The sequence below is a fragment of the Oncorhynchus kisutch genome, linkage group LG24, assembly GCF_002021735.2.
Source record: "Oncorhynchus kisutch isolate 150728-3 linkage group LG24, Okis_V2, whole genome shotgun sequence".
Taxonomy (NCBI): Eukaryota; Metazoa; Chordata; class Actinopteri; order Salmoniformes; family Salmonidae; genus Oncorhynchus; species Oncorhynchus kisutch.
Window position 1 is genome coordinate 27,190,716 of NC_034197.2, and position 21,966 is coordinate 27,212,681.

Sequence of the window (21,966 nt, forward strand, 5' to 3'; positions counted from 1 at the left end):
TTACTTTTCCCGCTTCCCTTTCCTCTTCCATTTTTGCGGTAATGCTACAGTTAGTTGGTTGTACTTTTGTGTAGAGCAGACATTTCCATGTTTTAGTTAGCAGAATGTATGACACCCGTCGTATTTATGATATAATTTACGAAGATTATACTTTTTTGAAATATATATATTTTTTTTTATCAGTTAGTATATCTGAGTTTAACCACAATATTTGTTGTATTATTTGTTCTGTCTTTTCTGGTGGATTAAATAGAAATTACAACCAACTTTCTATGGCTTTGTTTTAAAAAATAGTGATATTTGGGAGATGATTTCCTTTTCAAATAAGTGAAAGTGAGAGGTTGTAATCTGAATAATGGGAAAAGGGCCTTTCTTGAACATAGGGTGATTTTTCCACAAATAGAAAGGTATTTACCTTTCCATGGTAGCAAGATCTTTTCAATTTTTGCAAACTTTCTATAAAATGTATTGGAGTGAAATCATGTATTTATTTCGGGATATGTATCCCGAGTATATCCACATCACCATCACCACAAAGTAGTATTTTTTTGTGATCCAATACATAATATAGTACAATTATCATAATTTGGTTGTAATCCAGAGAGGTTATAAAAATGATCTAGATCCTCTATGAGGCTGTGGAGGGATCCAAGTAAGTGGATTTAAAAGAAAACATGAATCATCAGTGTACAATGAGACCTTGGTTTTTAAGCGCTGTATTTCGAATCCCTTGATATTATTGTTGGATCTGAAATTAATAGCTAACATTTCGATTACCATAATAAATAGATATGCCAATAGTGGGCAACCTTGTTTTACTCCTCTTGACAGTTAAACACTTTCTGAGATGTAGCCATTATTTACACTCCTGTTTCAGTAATAATGAAATCAGACCTTGTTGAGTGTCTGATAATCTACCATTTGCATATGAGTGATTAAAACATGCTAATAACGTCCTCTGAGTATATCAAAAAAGGTTTGGTATACCTCAACTGGTTCGCCATCCAGACCTGGAGTTTTCCCAGACTTAAAGGCTTTAATTCCTCTGTAATTTCACCTTCGCATGAGTCATTCGGTATGGCTGTTCATTTTACATTATTAATAGAAAACAAATCCGTACAATTAGCTTTGGTTAGAGGAGATGAAGGAGACTGAAACGAAAACATATGCTTAAAGTACTTTGCGGCCTCTTTAAAAATAGAATTTGGCGAATCATAGGTTACTCAGTAATTTGTAACAAGTTTCAGTAAATTATTTTTAGAAGTATTTCTATGTTGAATATTAAAACATAATTTTGTGCATTTTCCCCATATTCCATCCAGTTTGCTTTATTCTAATATATTACACTTGATCTTTGTTGAATAAGTTCCCCTATTTCTTTTTGTTTTTCCTCCAACTTATTCTGAGCCTCTATGGTACAGTTTTTATTCCTGTCTATCTGTTCTGTTAGACCTTCTATTTCCTTTGTTAGTACTGACTCCTTTGACCTAAATTGCTTTTGTTTTAGAGATGAGTAGTCTACTGAATTGCATGGCCTCTAAAGGCACATTTAAAAGTGTCCCATACAATAAGCGGATTTGCTGTACATATATTATGTCGGGAAAAAATCTGTTATAAATTCCTCTGTCCTAGTTAAAAACAAGTTATCATCTTCGATTACATTTCCAATATCCTCGCCCACGTGGAAATTCCGTTATCTGATGGATCGACCGCAATCTATCCCCTATCAACACTTTTTAAACTTTTGGTGCCAACAAGAATGATATAAGAAAGAAGTTAAGACTACGAGATTGATTGATCGTCCGCTATGTATATCTCAGTAGGTCAGGTTATTTAAGCCTCCATATATCCACTAGTTCCAATATATCCATGACATTCATGATTTCCTTAAGAGCATGAGGGTGCTAGTTTGTAGTGTGATTTCCTATACAGTCCATTGGGGTATTTAATACAATAATAATAGAGTCTTGTATTGCTTGCAGGGTTGATAATGTATAATATATATTTTCAAAGAAGCGATGATCATCATTATTTGGACCATATAGGTTAATGACCCATATCTGTTTATGGTCCAATAATACATTTTAAATCATCTACCTTGCAGATCTGTTTGGACAATGTGCACATTCAGATCAAAATGACTGTTAGTTAATATCATCACGCCTTTGAGTTTCTTTGCCCATGGGAGAAGTACATTTCACCCCCCCCCCCCCCCAGAAAAGTCTGTCAAAGTGACCAGGAGTGGTCTTATTTTCAATTCATTGTATTTCTGAGGAACAGAGGAAGATTGCAGTGGACCTCAAAAGAATCCAGACAACAGACGTTTTGTCGTTAGAACTTCGGAGTAGAGCACCTCTCAAAGGAGTCATCTCAGGGGTTGAGGTTTAATACCTGAAGAGAATTCCTGGTGTGGTTGCTGCCCGGCATCTGACCCGCTGGGTGAATGGAGAAAAATAAGAAAGTCTGTCCATCCTGTTATTTTTTTATATAGAGCATCTACCTACGCATGAGAAGCTTGGTTATGTCAGATGGTGGTGGTGGGGATCATGATTCCGAGTTCCAGGAGTGCCCTGTAAAGGTGAAGGAGATTGGGGTGGCAAAAGTTAGAGCAACCATTCGAATCTCCTATGCGAAGGCAATTAAAATAATTGAGAAAACAAGTGATGCTAGTGACAATATGGTAGTGGATGCACCACAGCGTGTTGTAAATGTTTCCTGCCAGTCAAAAGATACCCTGTGTGTTAAGGTGGATATTGTGGCATTCATTGCCCCATTTATAAACTATAAGTCTAAAATAAATCTAAGAAACTGGACATCATTGTGGCTGCGGCAGAAACGTTTTTGGGACTTACATCTGAAGACTGGCGCCGGAAGACGGCCCGCCCTCCTAGGCTCCCCTTGAGCCTCTGTAGGGATCAGATATGGTAGTTTTTTGGTAGTTTGTTCCGTTTTTTGAGGGGGGATCCTGTTTCCGTCCCACACAGTAGGTGGCGGGATGCACATTCAATTGGGCAATCGCCAATATACCATAGAAGAGCTGTCTTTTTAGCTAGCTAGCAGGTTTGAGCAGTAAGCGCCGAACAACTTGGGAAACACAGCAGCTTGATAACCAAATCAATTCTAATAGGTATACTGTACCTTGAGTTCAGTGGAATCTACTTGCTAAAGTCAGTTATAGCTTATTACTTGTTTCCCAGAAATGTGTGTCTGTAAAAGCAGACAGTCAGCTCTAGCAAACACCATAAAACAAGTCCACTAATTACAGGCAGGAGCCAATGCTTAGGTTAAGCCCAAGGACACACACAGCACATGGGGAATTTTGAATTACATGAAGACACAAAGGGAAGAATGTGCTACAGTTCTTCCAGTACATAACCAGTCTCAAATAATAGAATATTAATTGACCTATGATAAACTCAGGTTAACATATCAGCTTTATTTGCCAAACACATTTGCATGTACAGGAATGACTGAAATGGTGCTGCAACAATAAACAATATACAGACAGATGATAAACAAAATTTACAGACCCAAAAATATATAGATGCAGAATCTCCACAGATTCACATACAGTATGTACACTGTGAGCGCTATAAGCTACATTATAAATTATGCATGTAAGAGAGTGCAAAGAGCAATGTGCAGTTCTGTGATGATAGTGCAGTGAATAGTCTGTGGATGAATAGCGCAGAGTACTATGTCCATGGATGACAGGATCATCGTAGACCAGGTTGCCGGTTGGATGAGGGCCATGGCACAAGGGGAAGAAACTGTTCAGGTGGCGTGAGGTTTTGGTCGTGATTGACCTGAACCGTTTGCCAGGGGGGACGGAAGGGGTTGGCAATGATCTTTCCTGCACGCTTCCTGGCCCTGGAGTCGTGCAGGACCTGGAAGGAGGGCAGGTGGCAGCCAATGACCCTCTCAGCAGACTGGACAATCCGTTGCAGTGATGGAGGAGCTGAGGATGGAGTCCATGATGGTTGTTTACAACTGCACTGAGGAAAACAGATTTGTTTTATAGTAATTATCTGATTGGGAACTACAATTGTCTTTCAATTACAGAATCTCAAATTATTTCAATTTGTCATTGGAAGTTTTATTGAAAACTGTCAGTAATACAGGAGTCAAATCACAGGGAATCTCATCAGATCAGATGATATCAGCAAGCCAGAGCCACTACAGACACCCTGGTTCGAATCCAGGCTGTATCACAACTGGCCGTGATTGGGAGTCCCATAGGACGGCATACAATTGGCGTCATCTGGGTTTGGGCGGTGTAGGCAGTCATTGTAAATATGAATTTGTTCTCAACTGACTTGCCTAGTTAAATAAAATAAAATCTGTAGAAAGAGCACAGGTAGAACAAAATATGTAAGTGTGAGAACAGGGGGGACAACAGCTCATAAGAATGGCTGGAATGGAGCAAATGGAATGGCATCAAACACCTGGAAGCCATGTGTTTGATGTATTTGATACTATTCCACTCATCATTACCACCAGCCCGTTCTTCTCAATTAAGGTACAGCACCACCAACCTCCTGTGCTGCAAACTGAATACATTCCACCTAAAACAATGACATGAGCTCTGTCCCAATTAATCTCTGCTCAACTCCTCACTACTCACATCCTTCTCAAAACCCATTGGAGGAAGTCTGAGGCAAGGAACCTTGGGTCGTCTCCTCCAATGGGTTTGAAGATGTCTTGATCACCCTCTGGCTGTTGTCCAGACAGAGGTAGCGTTGGAAGGTGTCCCACGGATTGTTTGTGGCCACGTCACCTCCACCAGAAACAGTGAAGATCTCCAGGTTCTTACAGTGGGGCATCAGCATAATCTATAGAGTGTGCAGAACAATACAGGATATGGAATTAGATTTAGTATGGAGTTGAAGTCCCAACTTAAAATCCTTGTACAAGGATAGACATAGGTAAAAAGGTAAACAAAAGTAGGTCACTGGAGTTTGAGGAAGGTGGAGCGATACATACACTACATGACCAAAAAGGTGTGGATACCTGCTCGTCTAACATCTCATTCCAAACTCATGGGCATTAATATGGAGTTAGACGCCACTTTGCTACTATAACAGCCTCCACTCTTCTGGGAAGGCTTTCCACTAACATTGCTGCGGGGACTTGCTTCCATTCAGCCACAAGAGCATTAGTGAGGTCGGGCACTAATCTTGGGCGATTAGGCCTGGCTTGCATTCAGCGTTCCAATTCATCCCAAAGATGTTCAATGGGGTTGAGGTCAGGACTCTGTGTCAAGTCAAGTTCTTGCACACTAATCTCAAACCATTAATGTATGGACCTCGCTTTGTGCACTGGGGTATTGTCATGTTGAAACAGTAAAGGGCCTTCCCCAAACTGTTGCCACAACGTTGGAAGCACAGAATCGTATAGAATGTCATTGTATGCTATAGCTTTAAGATTTCCCTTCAAATAAAATACAATTGTATTTCTCACATGCACCAAATACAACAGGTGTAGGTAGACCTTACCGTGAAATGCTTACTTACAAGCCCTTAACCAACAACACAGTTTAAGAAAAAAAGGAGTTAAGAAAATATTTACAAAATACACAAAAGGACAACATATATATATTTTCTTAAATACAAAATAAAAAGTAACACAATAAAATAAAAGTACCCCCGAGTCAATGTGTGGGGGTACAGGTTGGTCGAGGTAATTGCAAATAGTCTGGGTAGCAATTTGAGGAACTGTTCAGCAGTAGAAGCTGTTAAGAAACCTTTTGGACCTAGACGTGGCGCTCCGGTACCGCACTGGAACTAAGGGGCCTAGCACGAACCATGAAAACAGCCCCAGACCATTATTCCTCCTCCACCATATTTTACAGTTGGCACTATGCATTCGGGCAGGTAGCATTCTCCTGGCATCCGCCAAACCCAGATTCGTCCGTTGGACTGCCAGATTGTTAAGTGTGATTCATCACTCCAGAGAACGTGTTTCTATTGCTCCAGAGTCCAATGATGGCGAGCAATACACCACTCCAGCCAACGGTTGGCATTGTGCATGGTGATCTTAGGCTTGTGTATGGCTGCTTGGCCATGGAAACCAAATTCACGAAGCTCCCGACGAACAGTTCGTGTGCTGAAGTTGCTTCCAGAGACAGTCTGGAACTCAGTAGTGAGTGTTGCAACCGAGGACAATTTTTACGCGCTTCAGCTCTCGGCGGTCCCATTCTGTAAGCTTGTGTGGCCTACCAATTCGCAGCTGAGCCATTGTTTTTAGTTGTTTTTTGGGGGGCAGGGGTATATCAGCTTTAATATAGCAGATGTATTGTGACTTCCATCAATGTAATTGTCTGCATTATTTCCAATCCCGCATACATTTTATTTCGGAAATATGTATTTACAGTGCCTTCGGAAAGTATTCAGACCCCTTGACTTTTTCCATATTTTGTAAGGTTACAGCCTTATTCTAAAATGTATTAAATTGTTGTTTTTCTCATCAATCTACACACAATATCCCATAATGACAAAGCAAAAACAGGTCTTTAGACATGTTTGCAAATGTACTCAAAATTAAAAACTGAAATATAATTTAAATGAATTCAGACCATTTACTCAGTACTTTGTTGAAGCAGTGATTACAGCAGTGATTACAGCCTCAAGTCTTCTTGGGTATGACGCTAAAAGCTTGGCACACCTGTATTTGAGGATTTTCTGCCATTGTTCTCTGCAGATCCTCTCAAGCTCTGTCAGGTTGGATGGGGAGCGTTGCTGCACAGCTATTTTCAGGTCTCTCCAGAGATGTTGGATGGGGTTCAGGTCTGAGCTCTGGCTGGGCCACTCAAGGACATTCAGAGACTTGCCCCGAAGCCACTCATGCGTTGTCTAGGCTGTGTGCTTAGGGTCGTTGTTCTGTTGGAAGGTGAACCTTCACCCCAGTCTGAGGTCCTGAGTGCTCTGGAGCAGGTTTTCATCAAGGATCTTTGTACTTTGCTCCGTTCATCTTTCCCTCGATCCTGACTTGTCTCCCAGTCCCTTCTGCAAAAAAACATCCCCACAGCATGATGCTGCCACCACCATGCTTTACCGTAGGGATGTTGGCATGATGCTTGGCATCCTGTCTCAGAGCTCTACAGACAATTCCTTCGACCTCATGGCTTGGTTTTAGCTCTGCCATACATTGTCAACTGTGGGACCGTATATAGACAGATGTGTGCCTTTCGAAATCATGTCCAATCAATTGAATTTACCACAGGTGGATTCCAATCAAGTTGTAGAAACATGTCAAGGATGATCAATGGAAACATGCACCTGAGCTCAATTTTGAGTCTCTTACTGTTGCAAAGGGTCTGAATACTTATGTAAATAAGGTATTTTTATTTGTTATTTTTAATACATTTGCAAAAATGTCTAAAAACCTGTTTTTGCTTTGTCATTATGGGGTATTGTGTGTAGATTGCTGAGGAAATTGTTTTATGTAACCCTTTTTAGAATAAGCCCGTAACGTAACCAAATCTGGAAAAAGTCAAAAGGGTCTAAATACTTTCCGAAGGCTCTATATATATATTTTCCTTTATTATTTTCCAGTAACCCGACCACCCCTCCCATAATTGCACAAAACTAATGGACAACAACACTTCGCCTACATGCTATATACATTTTACGGACACAGTATATTTTACAATAGTTATCTTTTGTTTGTTTTTAATGCCATCCTTTAGCTACCATCAACTCCTCCCATCCATCTCGGAAGACCATTAAGTTTTGATTTCTATTTGCCATATATTTTTCAACTGTGCTGTGATGTTTAACAAAAGTTCTGAACCTTTCTATTCTCATCGTTTCTACAGATTGTAAATTAAAGATAACGATTTTTGCTAAGAATATTCAGGGCTTGTGTGGCCTACGACTTCGCTGCTGAGCCGTTGTCGCTACAAGACGTTTGCACTTCACAATAACAACACTTACATTTGATCGGGGCAGCTCTAGCAGGGACGAAATTTGACGAACTGACTTGGAAAGGTGGCATCCTATGATGGTGCCACGTTGAAAGTCACTGAGCTCTTCAGTAAGGCCATTCTCTTGTCTATGGAGATTTCATGGCTGTGTGCTCAATTTTATTCACCTGTCAGCAACGTCTATGGCTGAAACAGCCAAATCCACAAATTTGAAGGGGTGTCCACATACACTATATATACAAAAGTATGTGCTGAGTTGTGTAAGGCATAAAATGAGTTGGTGACTCACTGATCCAAAACTTCTGCCTTGTTGGTGTAGTGGTCCAAAGACGAAGAAGAAGCCTGACTCCACCTGGTCAAATGTTTTCTCTCTACAGACACTGATCTGTCTCCCGAGAACAACTGGAATGAGAGAAAGGAAAACTTCACAGGGAGTTCAATTGGAGTGTAAATGTTTTTCTACCTTAATGTTGTCTCCAAGGTAACAGTCCATTTACATACTGCTGTAGCTGTATCAAAAGAGGCAACTATGGATAATCATTTAGCTAAATAAAGTGTGATACAAAAGTCTTGGGACGGTGACACATTTTTTTGGCCCTGTACTCCAGCACTTTGGACTTGAAATGATACAATGACTGAGGTTCAAGTGGAGACTGTCAGCTTTAATATGAGGGCATTTTCCTCCATATCAGCACTTTTTGTACTACTATGATTACGATATTTGTGCATCCAACTTTCTCACTACCATGATTACAGGACTATCCGTAATCATGGTAGCATCCACATTAATGGTACAATGCTCTTAGTTAAACCAGGAACGGTATAGAAAACCAAACCACCTTAGCTTTGGTTAAACCACATGGTTAACATTAGTTAGTTAGCTTCCTAGCTAGCTAACGTTAAAGGAAACTTACACCCAAAAACTATATTTTGCTATTTGTTTCATTAGTCCACTGTTGTCATAGTCCCAAAATGTTTTCATTGTCAGCAATCACGTTTTCAAGATATGTAACTTTCAAAATACAGAAATCATCCCCATATGATGCATTTTGCATCACATGATGCAAATAGCAGCATCACTTTCATTTATTTTATTTTATTTAACCTTTATTTAACTAGGCAAGTCAGTTAAGAACAAATTCTTATTTACAATAACGACCTACCCCGCCCAAACCGTCCCCTAACCCGGACAACGCTGGGCCAGTTCAAATCAAATCCAACAGGTGTAGACAGTGAAATGCTTACTTACAAGCCCTTAACCAACAATGCAGTTAAGAAAAAATAAGTGTTAAAAAAAACATGTAATTAAAAAATTATAAAAATTAAAGAGCAGCAGTAAACAGTAGCAAGGCTATATACAGGGGGTACCAGTTCAGAGTCAATGTGTGGGAGCACAAGTTAGTCCAGGTAATATGTACAGGTAGGTAGAGTTAAAGTGACTATGCATAGATAATAAACAGAGAGTCTTATGTTCAGGAGTCTTATGGCTTGGGAATAGAAGCTGTTAAGAAGCCTTTTGGACCTAGACTTGGTGTTCGGGTACCGTTTGCCATGCAGGAGCAGAGAGAACAGTCTATGACTAGGGCGGCTGGAGTCTGACCATTTTTAAGGGCTTCCTCTGACACCGCCTGGTATAGAGGACCTGGATGGCAGGAAGCTTGGACCCACTGATGTACTGGGCCGTACGCACTACCATCTGTAGTGCCTTGCGGTCAGAAGCCAAGCAGTTGCCATAACAGGCAGTGAAAAGGAAGACTGAGCATGCTCCCATTCTCATCGCTTCAAGTTCCTTGGTGTCCACTTCAACAACAAACTAGAATGGTCCAAACACACCAAGACAGTTGTGAATTGGGCACGACTATGCCTATTCCCCCTCAGGAGACTGAAAAGATTTGGCATGGGTCCTCAGATCCTCAAAAGGATGCTCTCAATGGTGCAGCTGTATAAATCCTTTTGAGGATCTGAGGACCCATGCCAAATCTTTTCAGTCTCCTGAGGGGGAATAGGCATAGTCGTGCCCAATTCACAACTGTCTTGGTGTGTTTGGACCATTCTAGTTTGTTGTTGAAGTGGACACCAAGGAACTTGAAGCGATGAGAATGGGAGCATGCTCAGTCTTCCTTTTCCTGTAGTCCACAATCATCTCCTTTGTCTTGATCACGTTGAGGGAGAGGTTGTTATCCTGGCACCACATTGCCAGGTCTCTGACCTCCTCCCTATAGGCTGTCTCATCATTGTCGGTGATCAGGCCTACCACTGTTGTATTGTCGGCAAACTTAATGATGGTGTTGGATTCGTGCTTGGCCATGCAGTTATGAGTGAACCGGTACTGAGAACTCACCCCTGAGGGACCCCTGTGTTGAAGATCAGTGTAGCAGAGGCCAACATTGAAAAAAAGGACAGATCTCAGGCTGGTGTCTCACCTCAGACTTGTCTGTCATGAGAGTTCCTGCCATTAGTCATAGGCTACAGACAATATAGAAGCAACATTAGCAAATACTGAATTACCATTTCTAAGCTTCTCATTTATTATTTGAAAAAACTCTGTACGATGACCAGTAGAATAGGTGATGTCCTTCCTGCCTCCTTCACCTATTCTACTAGTCGCCGCCCTCACCGGAAGGACAGAAGCCTGGGATGGATACAAGGGGGCCTTGGGTAGATTACCAGGGGCAGGGGCTGAACGAGAGGCAGGAGGGAGCGCTGGAGGTACCTCTATGTCCAAGGGTTCATACATAATACATACAGAGAATACATAAGTGACAGCTACAGTACTAAGCATTCTCAGCACCATGAGAACACATCTAGAGCCAAGCCGCAGCATGAATGGTAAGTGACAGCTACTAGTTTTAGTTATGTAGCTATAGGACAAAGAATGCATATGCCTATATGACAAATACAGGAAGGGAGTGTCATCATGGAAGGGTTTTCATCTTTGCAAAGTACACACTGCATTTATGGAAACCATGCATATAAAGTTGTGTAGCATTCAATGCATGTCACATCTACATTGGCAAATAGTAAGATTAACACAATGCATATCTTCCATTATGGTAAGTATTCATGCATGCAGAACGTCAAGGGAATTGAATAGCTTAACACGTTGCTGACTCATATGTATGTGTGTCTAGATTGAAATGCAAGGCAAATATCACGGTTTTCACACCTTTAAACTAGCTAACATAATACATGTATTAGCTAATACTACATTGTATTGTACCATATACTGGAAAATTGTGCCATATACTGGGACCGAAAATAAACTACTGTACACTAACGTTACTGTACTTTAGCCTGCACCGCGTGCACATGCTTTCACAACCTCCCAGGGTCGATTTCCGCGTTTATAAACCCAGGGTCGTTACAATACCATACAACAATGCACGAATTTAATCGTCGTATGCATTAAAATAGTTACGATTGTAAAAAAATATTATAAAAAATGTCAGCCAAGTTTATTTATTTTTTATTTCACCTTTATTTAACCAGGTAGGCAAGTTGAGAACAAGTTCTCATTTACAATTGCGACCTGGCCAAGATAAAGCAAAGCAGTTCGACACATACAACAACAGAGTTACACATGGAGTAAAACAAACATACGGTCAATAATACAGTATAACATTTTTATATACGATGTGACAAATGAGGTGAGATAAGGGAGGTTGTGGCTGATAAATTGTGGCTGATTCTACCGGTGACGTTAGTTAACGCTACCGATGACAAAACCAATGCTACGTGCATCATAGGTAGATGACACCAGAGATCGCACTGTATAATAATGTTCACAATTGAATTTTCCATTCTTACAACTTCACAGATGTAGCAATAACATTACAATGGATTTCATGCAGCTTATAAAATATATTTACGCTGTCACTCTCTCTTCGTGTGATGTAAACAACAATGATCCGATGCGGGTAAAGTGTCATGGCCGCCGATAGTTTCTTGGAAATTCTAGTTGGGGCCGGGTCTAAAGTCAAAGGGCAAATATGATTGGATCACATGTCAAACAGGAGATGGTGGTTGGATACAATATTTGCGACTGTCTCGTATTCCCATTGGTGACTTTTCGCTAGTTGAGACAATTTAACAAGCTCAGGCAACGTTAAGATATGTTTCCCATGCCAATAAAGCCCCTTGAATTGAATTGACTGGCTAGACATCGGATTGGCTGACAGTGTTGTCAGTCATTTCACTGTTGAGCTATTCGAGACAGAGGAGAATGCGCTCCAAACGGAGCATATTCACTATTTATTATTGTTGGGTCAGTGCCACTTGAAACTTTGTTTTTGGACAATAATTTCCTCCTCCAGGTTAGATGGACTTCAAATTGCACAAGTTGTGTTTAAGTCTGCAAATGCAATGATAGATGCAATGATAGATGCATGGAATACTTCATTATAAAGCTGCATTTTTATGGTGAAAATTAGCTTTCCCAAACTTGAAACTCACATGTCGCCTATGGGAGAGGGACAGAGAGAGACAAAACTCAACTCAAACTAAACTGTTTATCGTACTGGCTAACTCCAAACCCCCATAACTGAATAGATAAAAGCATATCATCAGCACACCGCTTACAAAGCAGAGCTGATAGCTCTCCATGCAGAATGAGGCACATATATAAATATTACATGTTTTTCTCTCCCCTTCCCCAATTCCATTATCATTTATATCAATAATGCATCTTTTTTTGTCCCATTTTTTTTGCAACACCACCCATTCTTTCAGTCTTACCATCTCACCACCAGGGGGTGCTGCAGCACCTCCAGCACCCCTACTTCCCGCGGCTATGGTGCTTGTGCACAAACACTCTTACAGGGTGTCATAAAGCCTAGCGTTACATGAGAAGGGAGAGACTCATAAAAATGGTTTTATATGGATGAAGTGGGTTTCCTTACAACATTCCCCATACAGGTCAGTCAACATGCACCAATAACTTAATCTACTTTTTCAGGTATAGACCTATCATCTGCATCCATTTAATGCAAAACCCCATAAATAACCCCCTCGACAGGTGCCCTGCTTCGGAAATCCATACACATATAAAAAAAGCACACTTATGGTTTGGGCCCCAAAAGCCACACATGAAAAAGTACTTGAAATCTTTTGTAGATGAATGTATTACATTCAAGGTGTCAAATGGAAAAATCTTGAAGGTGCTATTGTGATGAACATAGTCTGTCCTTTAGTCAATAACTCAGTTGCCAGACCTCTTCTTCAAAACTTTAAACAGTTTAATGTGGAATTTAGCTGCACTTTGTCTCCATAAAGGTACTGTAGCAGCAAAAGGAAGAGAGCATACTTGTGCATATCCTTTTGATGAAAACAGTTAACTCAGAAATCAGCCTCAGACTGACTTATTTATAGATTCAGCACTAGAGTCTGGCAAAGCTGGAAAGGGAATTAAAGACCCCAGTATTTTATCTTGGCTTGAATTTTTGTTTGTTCATTCAAATCACCAAGCTGAAAGTTTATTTAAAAATGTTTGAAGTGTGTCTTACTGGACCTTCTCACAAAAAAAGTCAAAGAAGCCACTGTATCTAGCATGGGATATAGAATATGTACATGAAAAAGGTCTTTAGACAAAAACATAAAAGTATGGAATATGAATAGTTCTTAAAGGTTCTTTATTTTTTATTTTTTAAATTGTACATTTAATTAAAGAAGAAGCCACTGTATCTATATAGCATGGCATTTGAACATGGAATAATATTAGGCTATGTCATGTTAATGGACAAGTGTAAATACTGTAGGTGTGAAAATGTCTGTTGCAAGAGATGGTCCAGTGATACTTGACAAAAAACGTAGGCTATCTACCATGGAATATGTACATGGAATATGTCATGAGACAAGAACATGAATGTATAGAATATGAAAACTTGAAAAGAACATTTATGCCTACATTGATGTGTGAAATTAAATGCTTTTTAATGTCTACTTTGTAATACAAATAGCTTGAAATTGTTTTTCCTTTGTGTTTTTCCATTGTTTTGTTATAATATTAACCATCTTGTCACCTTGTAGACTATATGTCAAAGCCAAGTATTTACACGCTTTTCTGGAATACATTGTCAGGCATACGCATTATTTACATGCATCTCTGGAATACTTTTTAAAGCATTACATGTATTTGAGCAAAAATGCAAATGTATCTACATGTATTTGAAATATTCACACAAAATCTGAATAAGACCAGGGGCCAAATGTGTATCAAGCCTCTTAGAGTAGGGGTGTTGGTCTAAGATCAGGCACCTTCTGTTCATGTAATCGTATTTATAGTGATCTAAAAGGCTAAACTGATCTTAAATCAGCAGCACTGCTACGTTGAGATATTTGATATGCCTTCATACGCCCCCCAGTTCTTGACTCTCACAGATGCAAATGTACCTAATGCCTCCATGATACTCCTCTCCTCATGACCTCTAACGGATCCCCACAGGTAAAATTGATCGAAAACACCGACTATAAACAAATCTAGGGATTTCTTAGTTTCCATCAGAACTTTACTTCTTTTGTTTCCTTTCTTTTTCACGATTGTAGGCCACTCATTGTCACTCTCTGTACTCTCATCTTCACATGTCCCACCATCAGGAAAATTCCCAAAAATGTATTGGCTTTAGAAGCTTCTGATAGGCTAATTGACATCATTTGAGTCAATTTGAGATGTACCTGTGGATGTATTTCAAGGCCTACCTTCAAACTCAGTGTCTCTTTGCTTGACATCATGGGAAAATCAAAAGAAATCAGCCAAGACCTCCACAAGTCTGGTTCATCATTGGGAGCAATATCCAAATGCCTGAAGGTACCACGTTCATCTGTACAAACAATAGTACGCAAGTATAAACACCATGGGACCACGCAGCTGTCATACCGCTCAGGAAGGAGATGCGTTCTGTCTCCTAGAGATGAACATACTTTGGTGAGAAAAGTGTAAATCAATCCCAGAACAACAGCAAAGGACCTTGTGAAGATGCTGGAGGAAACAAGTACAAAAGTATCTATATCCACAGTAAAACGAGTCCTATATTGACATAACCTGAATGGCCACTCAGCAAGGAAGAAGCCACTGCTCCAAAACCGTCATAAAAAAAGCCAGACTACGGTTTGCAACTGCACATGGGGACAAAGATGGTACTTTTTGGAGAAATATTTTCTGGTCTGATGAAACAAAAATAGAACTGTTTGGCCATAATGACCATCGTTATGTTTGGAGGAAAAAGGGGAACGCTTGCAAGCCGAAGAACACCATCCCAACCGTGAAGCATGGGGGTGGCAGCATCATGTTGTGGGGGTGCTTTGCTGCAGGAGGGACTGGTGCACTTCACAAAATAGATGGCATCATAAAGTAAGAAAATTATATGGATATATTGAAGCAACATCTCAAGAAGTTAAAGCTTGGTCGCAAATGGGTCTTCCAAGTGAACAATGACCCCAAGCATACTTCCAAAGTTGTGGCAAAATGGCTTAAGGACAACAAAGTCAAGGTATCAGAGTGGCCATCACAAAGCCCTGACCTCAATCCCATAGAAAAGTTGTGGGAAGAACTGAAAAAGCGTGTGTGTGTGTCTGTTTGTGTGTGTGTGTGTGTGTGTGTGTGTGTGTGTGTGTGTGTGTGTGTGTGTGTGTGTGTGTGTGTGTGTGTGTGTGTGTGTGTGTGTGTGTGTGTGTGTGTGTGTGTGTGTGTGTGTGTGTGTGTGTGTGTGATCAAGGAGGCCAACAGACCTGACTCAGTTACACCAGCTCTGTCAGGAAGAATGGGCCAAAATTCACCCAACTTATTGTGGAAGGCTACCCAAAACATTTGCAGTTAAACAATTTAAAGGCAATGCTACCAAATACTAATTCGGTGTATGTGAACTTCTGACCCACTGGGAATGTGATGAAAGAAATGAAAGCTGAAATTAATCACTCTACTATTATTCTGACATTTCACATTCTTTAAATAAAGTGGTGCTCCTAACTGACCCAAAACAGGGAATTTTCACTAGGATTAAATGTCAGGAATTGTGAAACTGAGTTTTAAATGTATTTGGCTAAGGTGTATGTAAACTTCAGACTTCAACTGTACGTTTCTTTCCACAATCTATTTTTTTTAAATTTAATTTTATTCAACAGTAAAATGCAAAACACAAAACAATAGCCAGAGGGATTACACAAAGAAATAAGTCAGATTTAAAAAATAATAATACATCCATATCAAATACAGACATGTAACGGATACACTTTTTGCATACGTTTTACTGATTCTAAATAGTTTTCCAAATCAGATTTCTTTAATAAGTAGCTTTTTCTTCGTAAATTGTGATTTTTTTTGTGTGAAATGTTTTCCTAATAAAATAGATTTATGACATACTGACTTTAATTGTGGAATCGGTGTAGTCCAATAATGTCAAACTTAGATATTTCTATGGTTGTATGCATTTTGTTGCCAATATATAGATTGACATCAGTCCAGAACACCTCACTATTTAAACAAATACAAAATAAGTGTTCAATAGATTCAGTTTCTAGTTCACAAAAACTGCATTCACTAGTAACATCAGGTATATATTTAGAAATCAAGCTATAACACGGAACCCAAACCGGCTGCGACATCGTGCATACATTTATTTTGTTCCTCTACACCAAACGTGATCATGACACGCAGCTTAAAATATCAAAACAAACTCTGAACCAATGACATTAATTTGGGGATAGGTCGAAAAGCATTAAACATTTATGGCAATTTAGCTAGTTAGCCCGCACTTGCTAGCTAATTTGTCCTATTTAGCTAGCTTGCTGTTGCTAGCTAATTTGTCCAGGGATATAAACATTAGGTTGATATTTTACCTGAAATGCACAAGGTCCTCTACTCCGACAATTAATCCACACACAAAACGGTCAACAGAATAATTTCTAGTCATCTCTCTAGTCATCTCTCCTCCTTTTTTCATCTTTGAACTTATATGGTCATTGGCATCTAAACTTTCATAGTATTACTACGACAACCGGCAACACAATTCATCTTCCAATCACCCATGTGGGTATAACCAATGAGGAGATGGCAAGTCCTGGGAGAAGCAGGACTTGCAGCCCGATCTGCGTCAGAAAAAGGAATGACTTCTATTTGAGCCCTTGGCAACGAAGACGCTCGTTGACGCATGCGAGCACTGTGGGTGCAATAATTGAATAACATAGATTCCTAAATTTATTTTGCAATGTTTGCGCCCACGATGCGAGCGGTGTGGTCAGTCTATATTACACGGGTAGAATCTATTGATAATCTTAAAAAAGATCTCCTTTACTTTATTGGTCACCATAAAATTTGTGTGGAGTGAGCCAAGCATGGCGTCAGTTTAAATCAAACGATTGAAATCCAACAACAAAAAAAAATATCCCTTATTAAACTATTGTTGAATTTCTTATCTAGTAAACCTATGCCATTCACCTGGATATTGCTTAGATTAGATGTTCCAAAATATGCATTATTCTGAAGTAAGATTTTATCCCACTAGGTATAGCTTTTATAACAGTGTCATATTCCATATTCCATATTCCTTGTATCTTTCCATAACTCTCTGCTTAAATGTATTCCCACAACTACTAAATAATTGGCTGACAAGGACAATGTTTTTCGAGAACCAATTACGGTAAAATAACATCTTCTATGTAATATCTACCCATTATTCCATATAAAACATTTATGAGGTGAAAAGTTCTGTTTATACAGCAAAGACCAGCACATTATAGCCTGTTTGTGAAAAGCCACCAATTTCACAGGAAGTTTACCCTCGTGAGTGATTTGTCTGTGGTACTACATTTCCCATCAACCACCATTCTTTTCTTGTACTCTCAGCTGAGTGATCTGACAGCGACCGACCGTTTCTTCCCCAATCGCTCAGCAGCCGGGGAGAGGCGAAGGGCAAAGGAACAGCAATCATGGAGCAGTTGTAGGGGATAATGGACAAGCCTCTCCTTCCGGAAGAAAGCAAAGAAACCAAAGCTACTTGACCGAAAACGTAATTCCCAAAGCGGCAACGAGAAACACAAGAGTATCAATCATGCAGTTCAAATACAGAATAATCGAATAATCTATTCCAACGAAAGGGTTCTCCGTGATCCTTCAAGGTTGGAACCGCTTCAAGCCGTCCCGTCCCCACATTGTACGTCGCTGGCGCATCGGCCGCGGTTGATCGATCACCATCGTCCATAGTATGTCCGTGGAGGACCAGCGCTATTCCGACGCGATGCGGGTGCTAGAGGCCGGACCGGAGTGGCTACGAGCCGAGATCGAGCGCCTTTCCCGGGAGCTGAGTGAGACTACCCATGAGAAGATCCAGGCGGCAGAGTACGGGCTGGCGGTGCTGGAGGAGAAGCAGCAGCTGAAACAGCAGTATGACGACCTGGAGATCGAATACGAGACCGTGCGCCAGGAACTGGACATGCTCAAAGAGGTAGGCATATACCTAGTAGTCTTTTACTGGTGTCTATTTACTGCATTAAATGTACAGTGCTATAAAATACCATAGATTTTATGTTTGCATGAATGATATAGGCCCTGTGCTTATTTATTATTGGCAGCTGTAGGCCTAGCCTATGATATGTCCTGAAATGCCATTATTGTTTTTTACATTCTATTCTGACAAGTGCTCCCCACCCCACAAGGTCAACTGTAACGGGGTGAGGAGATGATGTATTTGTAACCTTGCCTCATGCTCTATCAGTGATTCCCCTGGCGTCTGTGGGTGCATTGATATTCTTGCCGTACTGCCTCTTCTCTCTAGCTCCATGCTTAGTAATATTTGCATGCCCATACAGTGTTTGCTGTGTATAGTCATTTTCTGTGGGATTTGAAATGTGAACTCTAATACATTGCACCACTGAAATAGTACTCTGATGAAGATGAAGGTGAAGATGAGTTATCTGACCAATGCTGAAAGTTCTATCATCACAAATGTATTTGAGTAATGGTTATCCACTGACACCCTGCTTATTAAAGCGTTTTGATAGTTTATGAAAAGCGCTGTAGAAATGTAATAAATTATTATTATTCATGTGTAACTAATTAAAAAGTGGACATTCACTCCATTGCTTTTGGTTGATATGGTTTCAATTCTAATTTACACACACACATGAAAGCTTTCAAATGCTCATTAAGACAGTACTCTTACTAAAGCAGTCTCCCAAACCAGAGGACCTGAATGATCTGGTATTTCCAGTACGGTTTGAAAGAGGCGGGCATGTGGTTTTTGAATTTTGAAAGTTCCCGCCTGAAAAAGAGGAAGGATGAGTAACTTATTAATGGAGGAAACTGAAGGAGTTCTGACCATTCAGGAATGGGAGGAATGCTGACTGTTAGTCAGGGCAGGGAGACAGGATAAAGGACTGTCCTGTGTTTCCAAACTGTGAAAACCTCTTTCCCACTTAAATTTCACATGCCAGTCCTAGATCTCTCTTCCCCTTTCCTGGCAGAGGTTTCAGCAGCCTTGTGATTTTGATTAGGAGAGAGAGAGAGCAGGGTAAGAACTGGGTTAGGGAGTAAGCGAGTCAGAGTGAACCGCTGCAGCAGCTGAACAGCTCACGTGTCCCAGGGCAGTTTGGTAGAAAAAGGGGATGCCCTCTTTAGCAGTGAGGAGATTTCTACCCAGAGCGTCACTTCATGGCCTGGATGAGTTGCTTCCTGCTATGTGGAACCCATTTCTGAGGTGTTCAATTAGTTAGCACAGCCACAAAGTCAGATGCCACAGCCACAAAGTCAAAAATGGCTACAAACATGATATTTTTGGTTTAAGGTTAGGGTTACATTTGACATTTACATTTTAGTAATTTATCACGACTTACAGTAATGATTACATACATTTTGATACTTATTTTAAGGTTTAGAAATACAGTTGTAAGAAGATCAATTCTGGAAATGGTTGGGGTTTATGACTTTGTGGGTATAGAAGCTAGTGACGACTCTGAGATCTTTACATCCCTCTTTCTTCCCACATGACTAGAATAGACCAATCATTAGTGCACAGTGGGCCGGGTACCCCGTGATGCTTCACTCCTCCTTGTCTCGCTTAACATGTGCACAGCTCCCTTGGGTGTGTGAATATGTGAGTGGGTTGAGGAATGAGACGGAGAGAGAGATGGAGGAGGGAGGCAGAGGGAGAGAGGTACCCTTGGCCGAACAGATATGACGCTGTAAAATCTGAAGGAAATGAGCTCATTGTTTCTCTCGATCCCCCCTCTCCTCAGTCTTCTCTCCCTTTTTCTTTCCTTCCCTATTGCATGTCTCACTTTCTTTCCCTCCTCTCCCCTTCTTCCTCTGTGCATAGTGGCTGGGTTTCAGAGAGGTTTTCTTGGGGCTGTCTCAGCAGCCTCTCTTCTGCGTTCCCATGCATTCCCCTGGCCAGAATCTCAGAATAACAACAGGAAACCTCTGAATAGAGGAAACAGACTGGAAGCAAGAATGGTAACCATGGCAGTAAAAGAGAGAGAATAGGATAAACTGGTTGCTCCTAGATACAGATGGAGTGCTTTTGTTTTTCTTCTTTTTTGATTATTTTCCAAGCCAACAATTGTTTCAAAAAGCAGTCTGAATCATTGCATTTTTGTCTGACTTATGAAGTTAGTGACCCGTTGACAATGGTGTAATGAACAAATGTCCAATGTTTGTTTGATTGATTCTGGTTTGATGATCAGTCAAACGTTGTCTATTTGGAAATCAGTTCATTGTTTGTCTGGCTGCCATTTGTGGGCCTATTGTAGATATTGCTATATTTTTTAACCTTTTATTTAAGTAGTCAAGTCAGTTAAGAACAAATTCTTATTTGCAATGACGTCCTAGGAAAAGTGGGTTAACTGCCTTGTTCAGGGGCAGAACAACGGATTTTTACGTAGTCACTTCGGGGATTTGATCTACCAACCTTTCGGTTACTGGCCCAACGCTCTAATCAAATCAAATCAAATCTAACCACTAGGCTACCTGCCGCCCCATTTGCATTGAGTCATGCCTGGATCCGAATGGTGTCGAAATCGAATTTATATTTTGCCATTTTAGTGACTACCCTCATAGCCTAGCTGAGGAGATGACATCATTGCCATGATAAATGTGTTTCTTCCTCTCCGCTTGGTAGATGAAACAATGGTTTCATTACTGCCAGTGTTAGATGTATGGTCAAGTCCTGGCTGATACTAGCCTTCTGTCCAACAGTACTTTTTAGTATTAGAAATCCCAGAGTGCAAAGAACCTTGGTGTGACCTTGGACAACACCCTGTCATTCTATGCGAACATCAAAGCAGTGACTCGCTCCTGCAGGTTCATGCTCTACAACGTCTGTAGATTACGACCTTTCCTCACACAGGAAGCAGCGCAGATCCTGATCCAGGCATTTGTCATCTCCCGTCTAGACTACCGCAACTCTCTGTTGGCTGGGCTCCCCGCTTGTGCCATCAAACCCCTGCACCTTATCTAGAAAGTCGCAGCCCACCGGATGTTCAACCTTCCTAAATTCTCCCATGTCACCCTGCTCCTCTGCACACTCCACTGTCTTCCAGTCGAAGATCGCATCATCTTCCAGACCATGGTGCTTACCTACGGAGCAGCAAGAGGAACTGCACCTCCTTACCTTCAGGCTGTACTCAAACCCTACATCCCAATCAGAGTACTCTGTTCCACCACCTCCGGTCTCTTGGCCCTCCCACCCATACGAGAGGTCAGCTCCCACTCAGCCCAGTCAAAGCACCTCTCAGTCCTGATGGAACAAGCTTCCCCCTAAAGTCAGGACAGCAGACAGCAGAGTCTCTACCATCTTTGGAAAACGTTTGAAACCCTACCTCTTTGAAGAGCCCAGCTCGATGCCCCCCCTCCTTACTTCTCTTTTTCCACTAGCACTGACTTTGCTGATAAATACTTGGCTGAGGGAAAATGTACATGATACGATTGCAATTTGTTGTTGTCTCACCTAGCTATCTTAAGATAAATCCATTAATTGTAAGTCACTCTGGATAAGTGTAAAAATGTTTAATGTAAGAAATATCCCATCTGTGTAGCCATTAACCACAATAATAACCAG

The 21,966-nt window shown here is 40.7% G+C and overlaps 1 protein-coding gene and 1 long non-coding RNA gene across 2 annotated transcripts in view; one reads left to right on the forward strand and one right to left on the reverse strand.

The window, feature by feature from the left end:
* Positions 1 to 3,416: 3,416 nt before the first annotated feature.
* On the reverse strand, positions 3,417 to 11,872 carry LOC109869513 (uncharacterized). The gene is made up of 3 exons (XR_002252042.2): positions 11,794 to 11,872; positions 8,214 to 8,326; positions 3,417 to 4,832 (listed from the first exon to the last, which is right to left on the reverse strand). It is a non-coding gene; the product is annotated as an uncharacterized LOC109869513 (long non-coding RNA).
* Positions 11,873 to 17,782: 5,910 nt separating this feature from the next.
* Positions 17,783 to 21,966, forward strand: part of LOC109868995 (protein bicaudal D homolog 2-like) — a 78,787-nt gene continuing 74,603 nt past the window's right edge. The window contains exon 1 of the mRNA XM_020458798.2: positions 17,783 to 18,357. Coding sequence (XP_020314387.1) covers positions 18,118 to 18,357 — 240 coding nt within the window. The 5' untranslated portion in view covers positions 17,783 to 18,117. The remainder of the gene's footprint in view (positions 18,358 to 21,966) is intronic.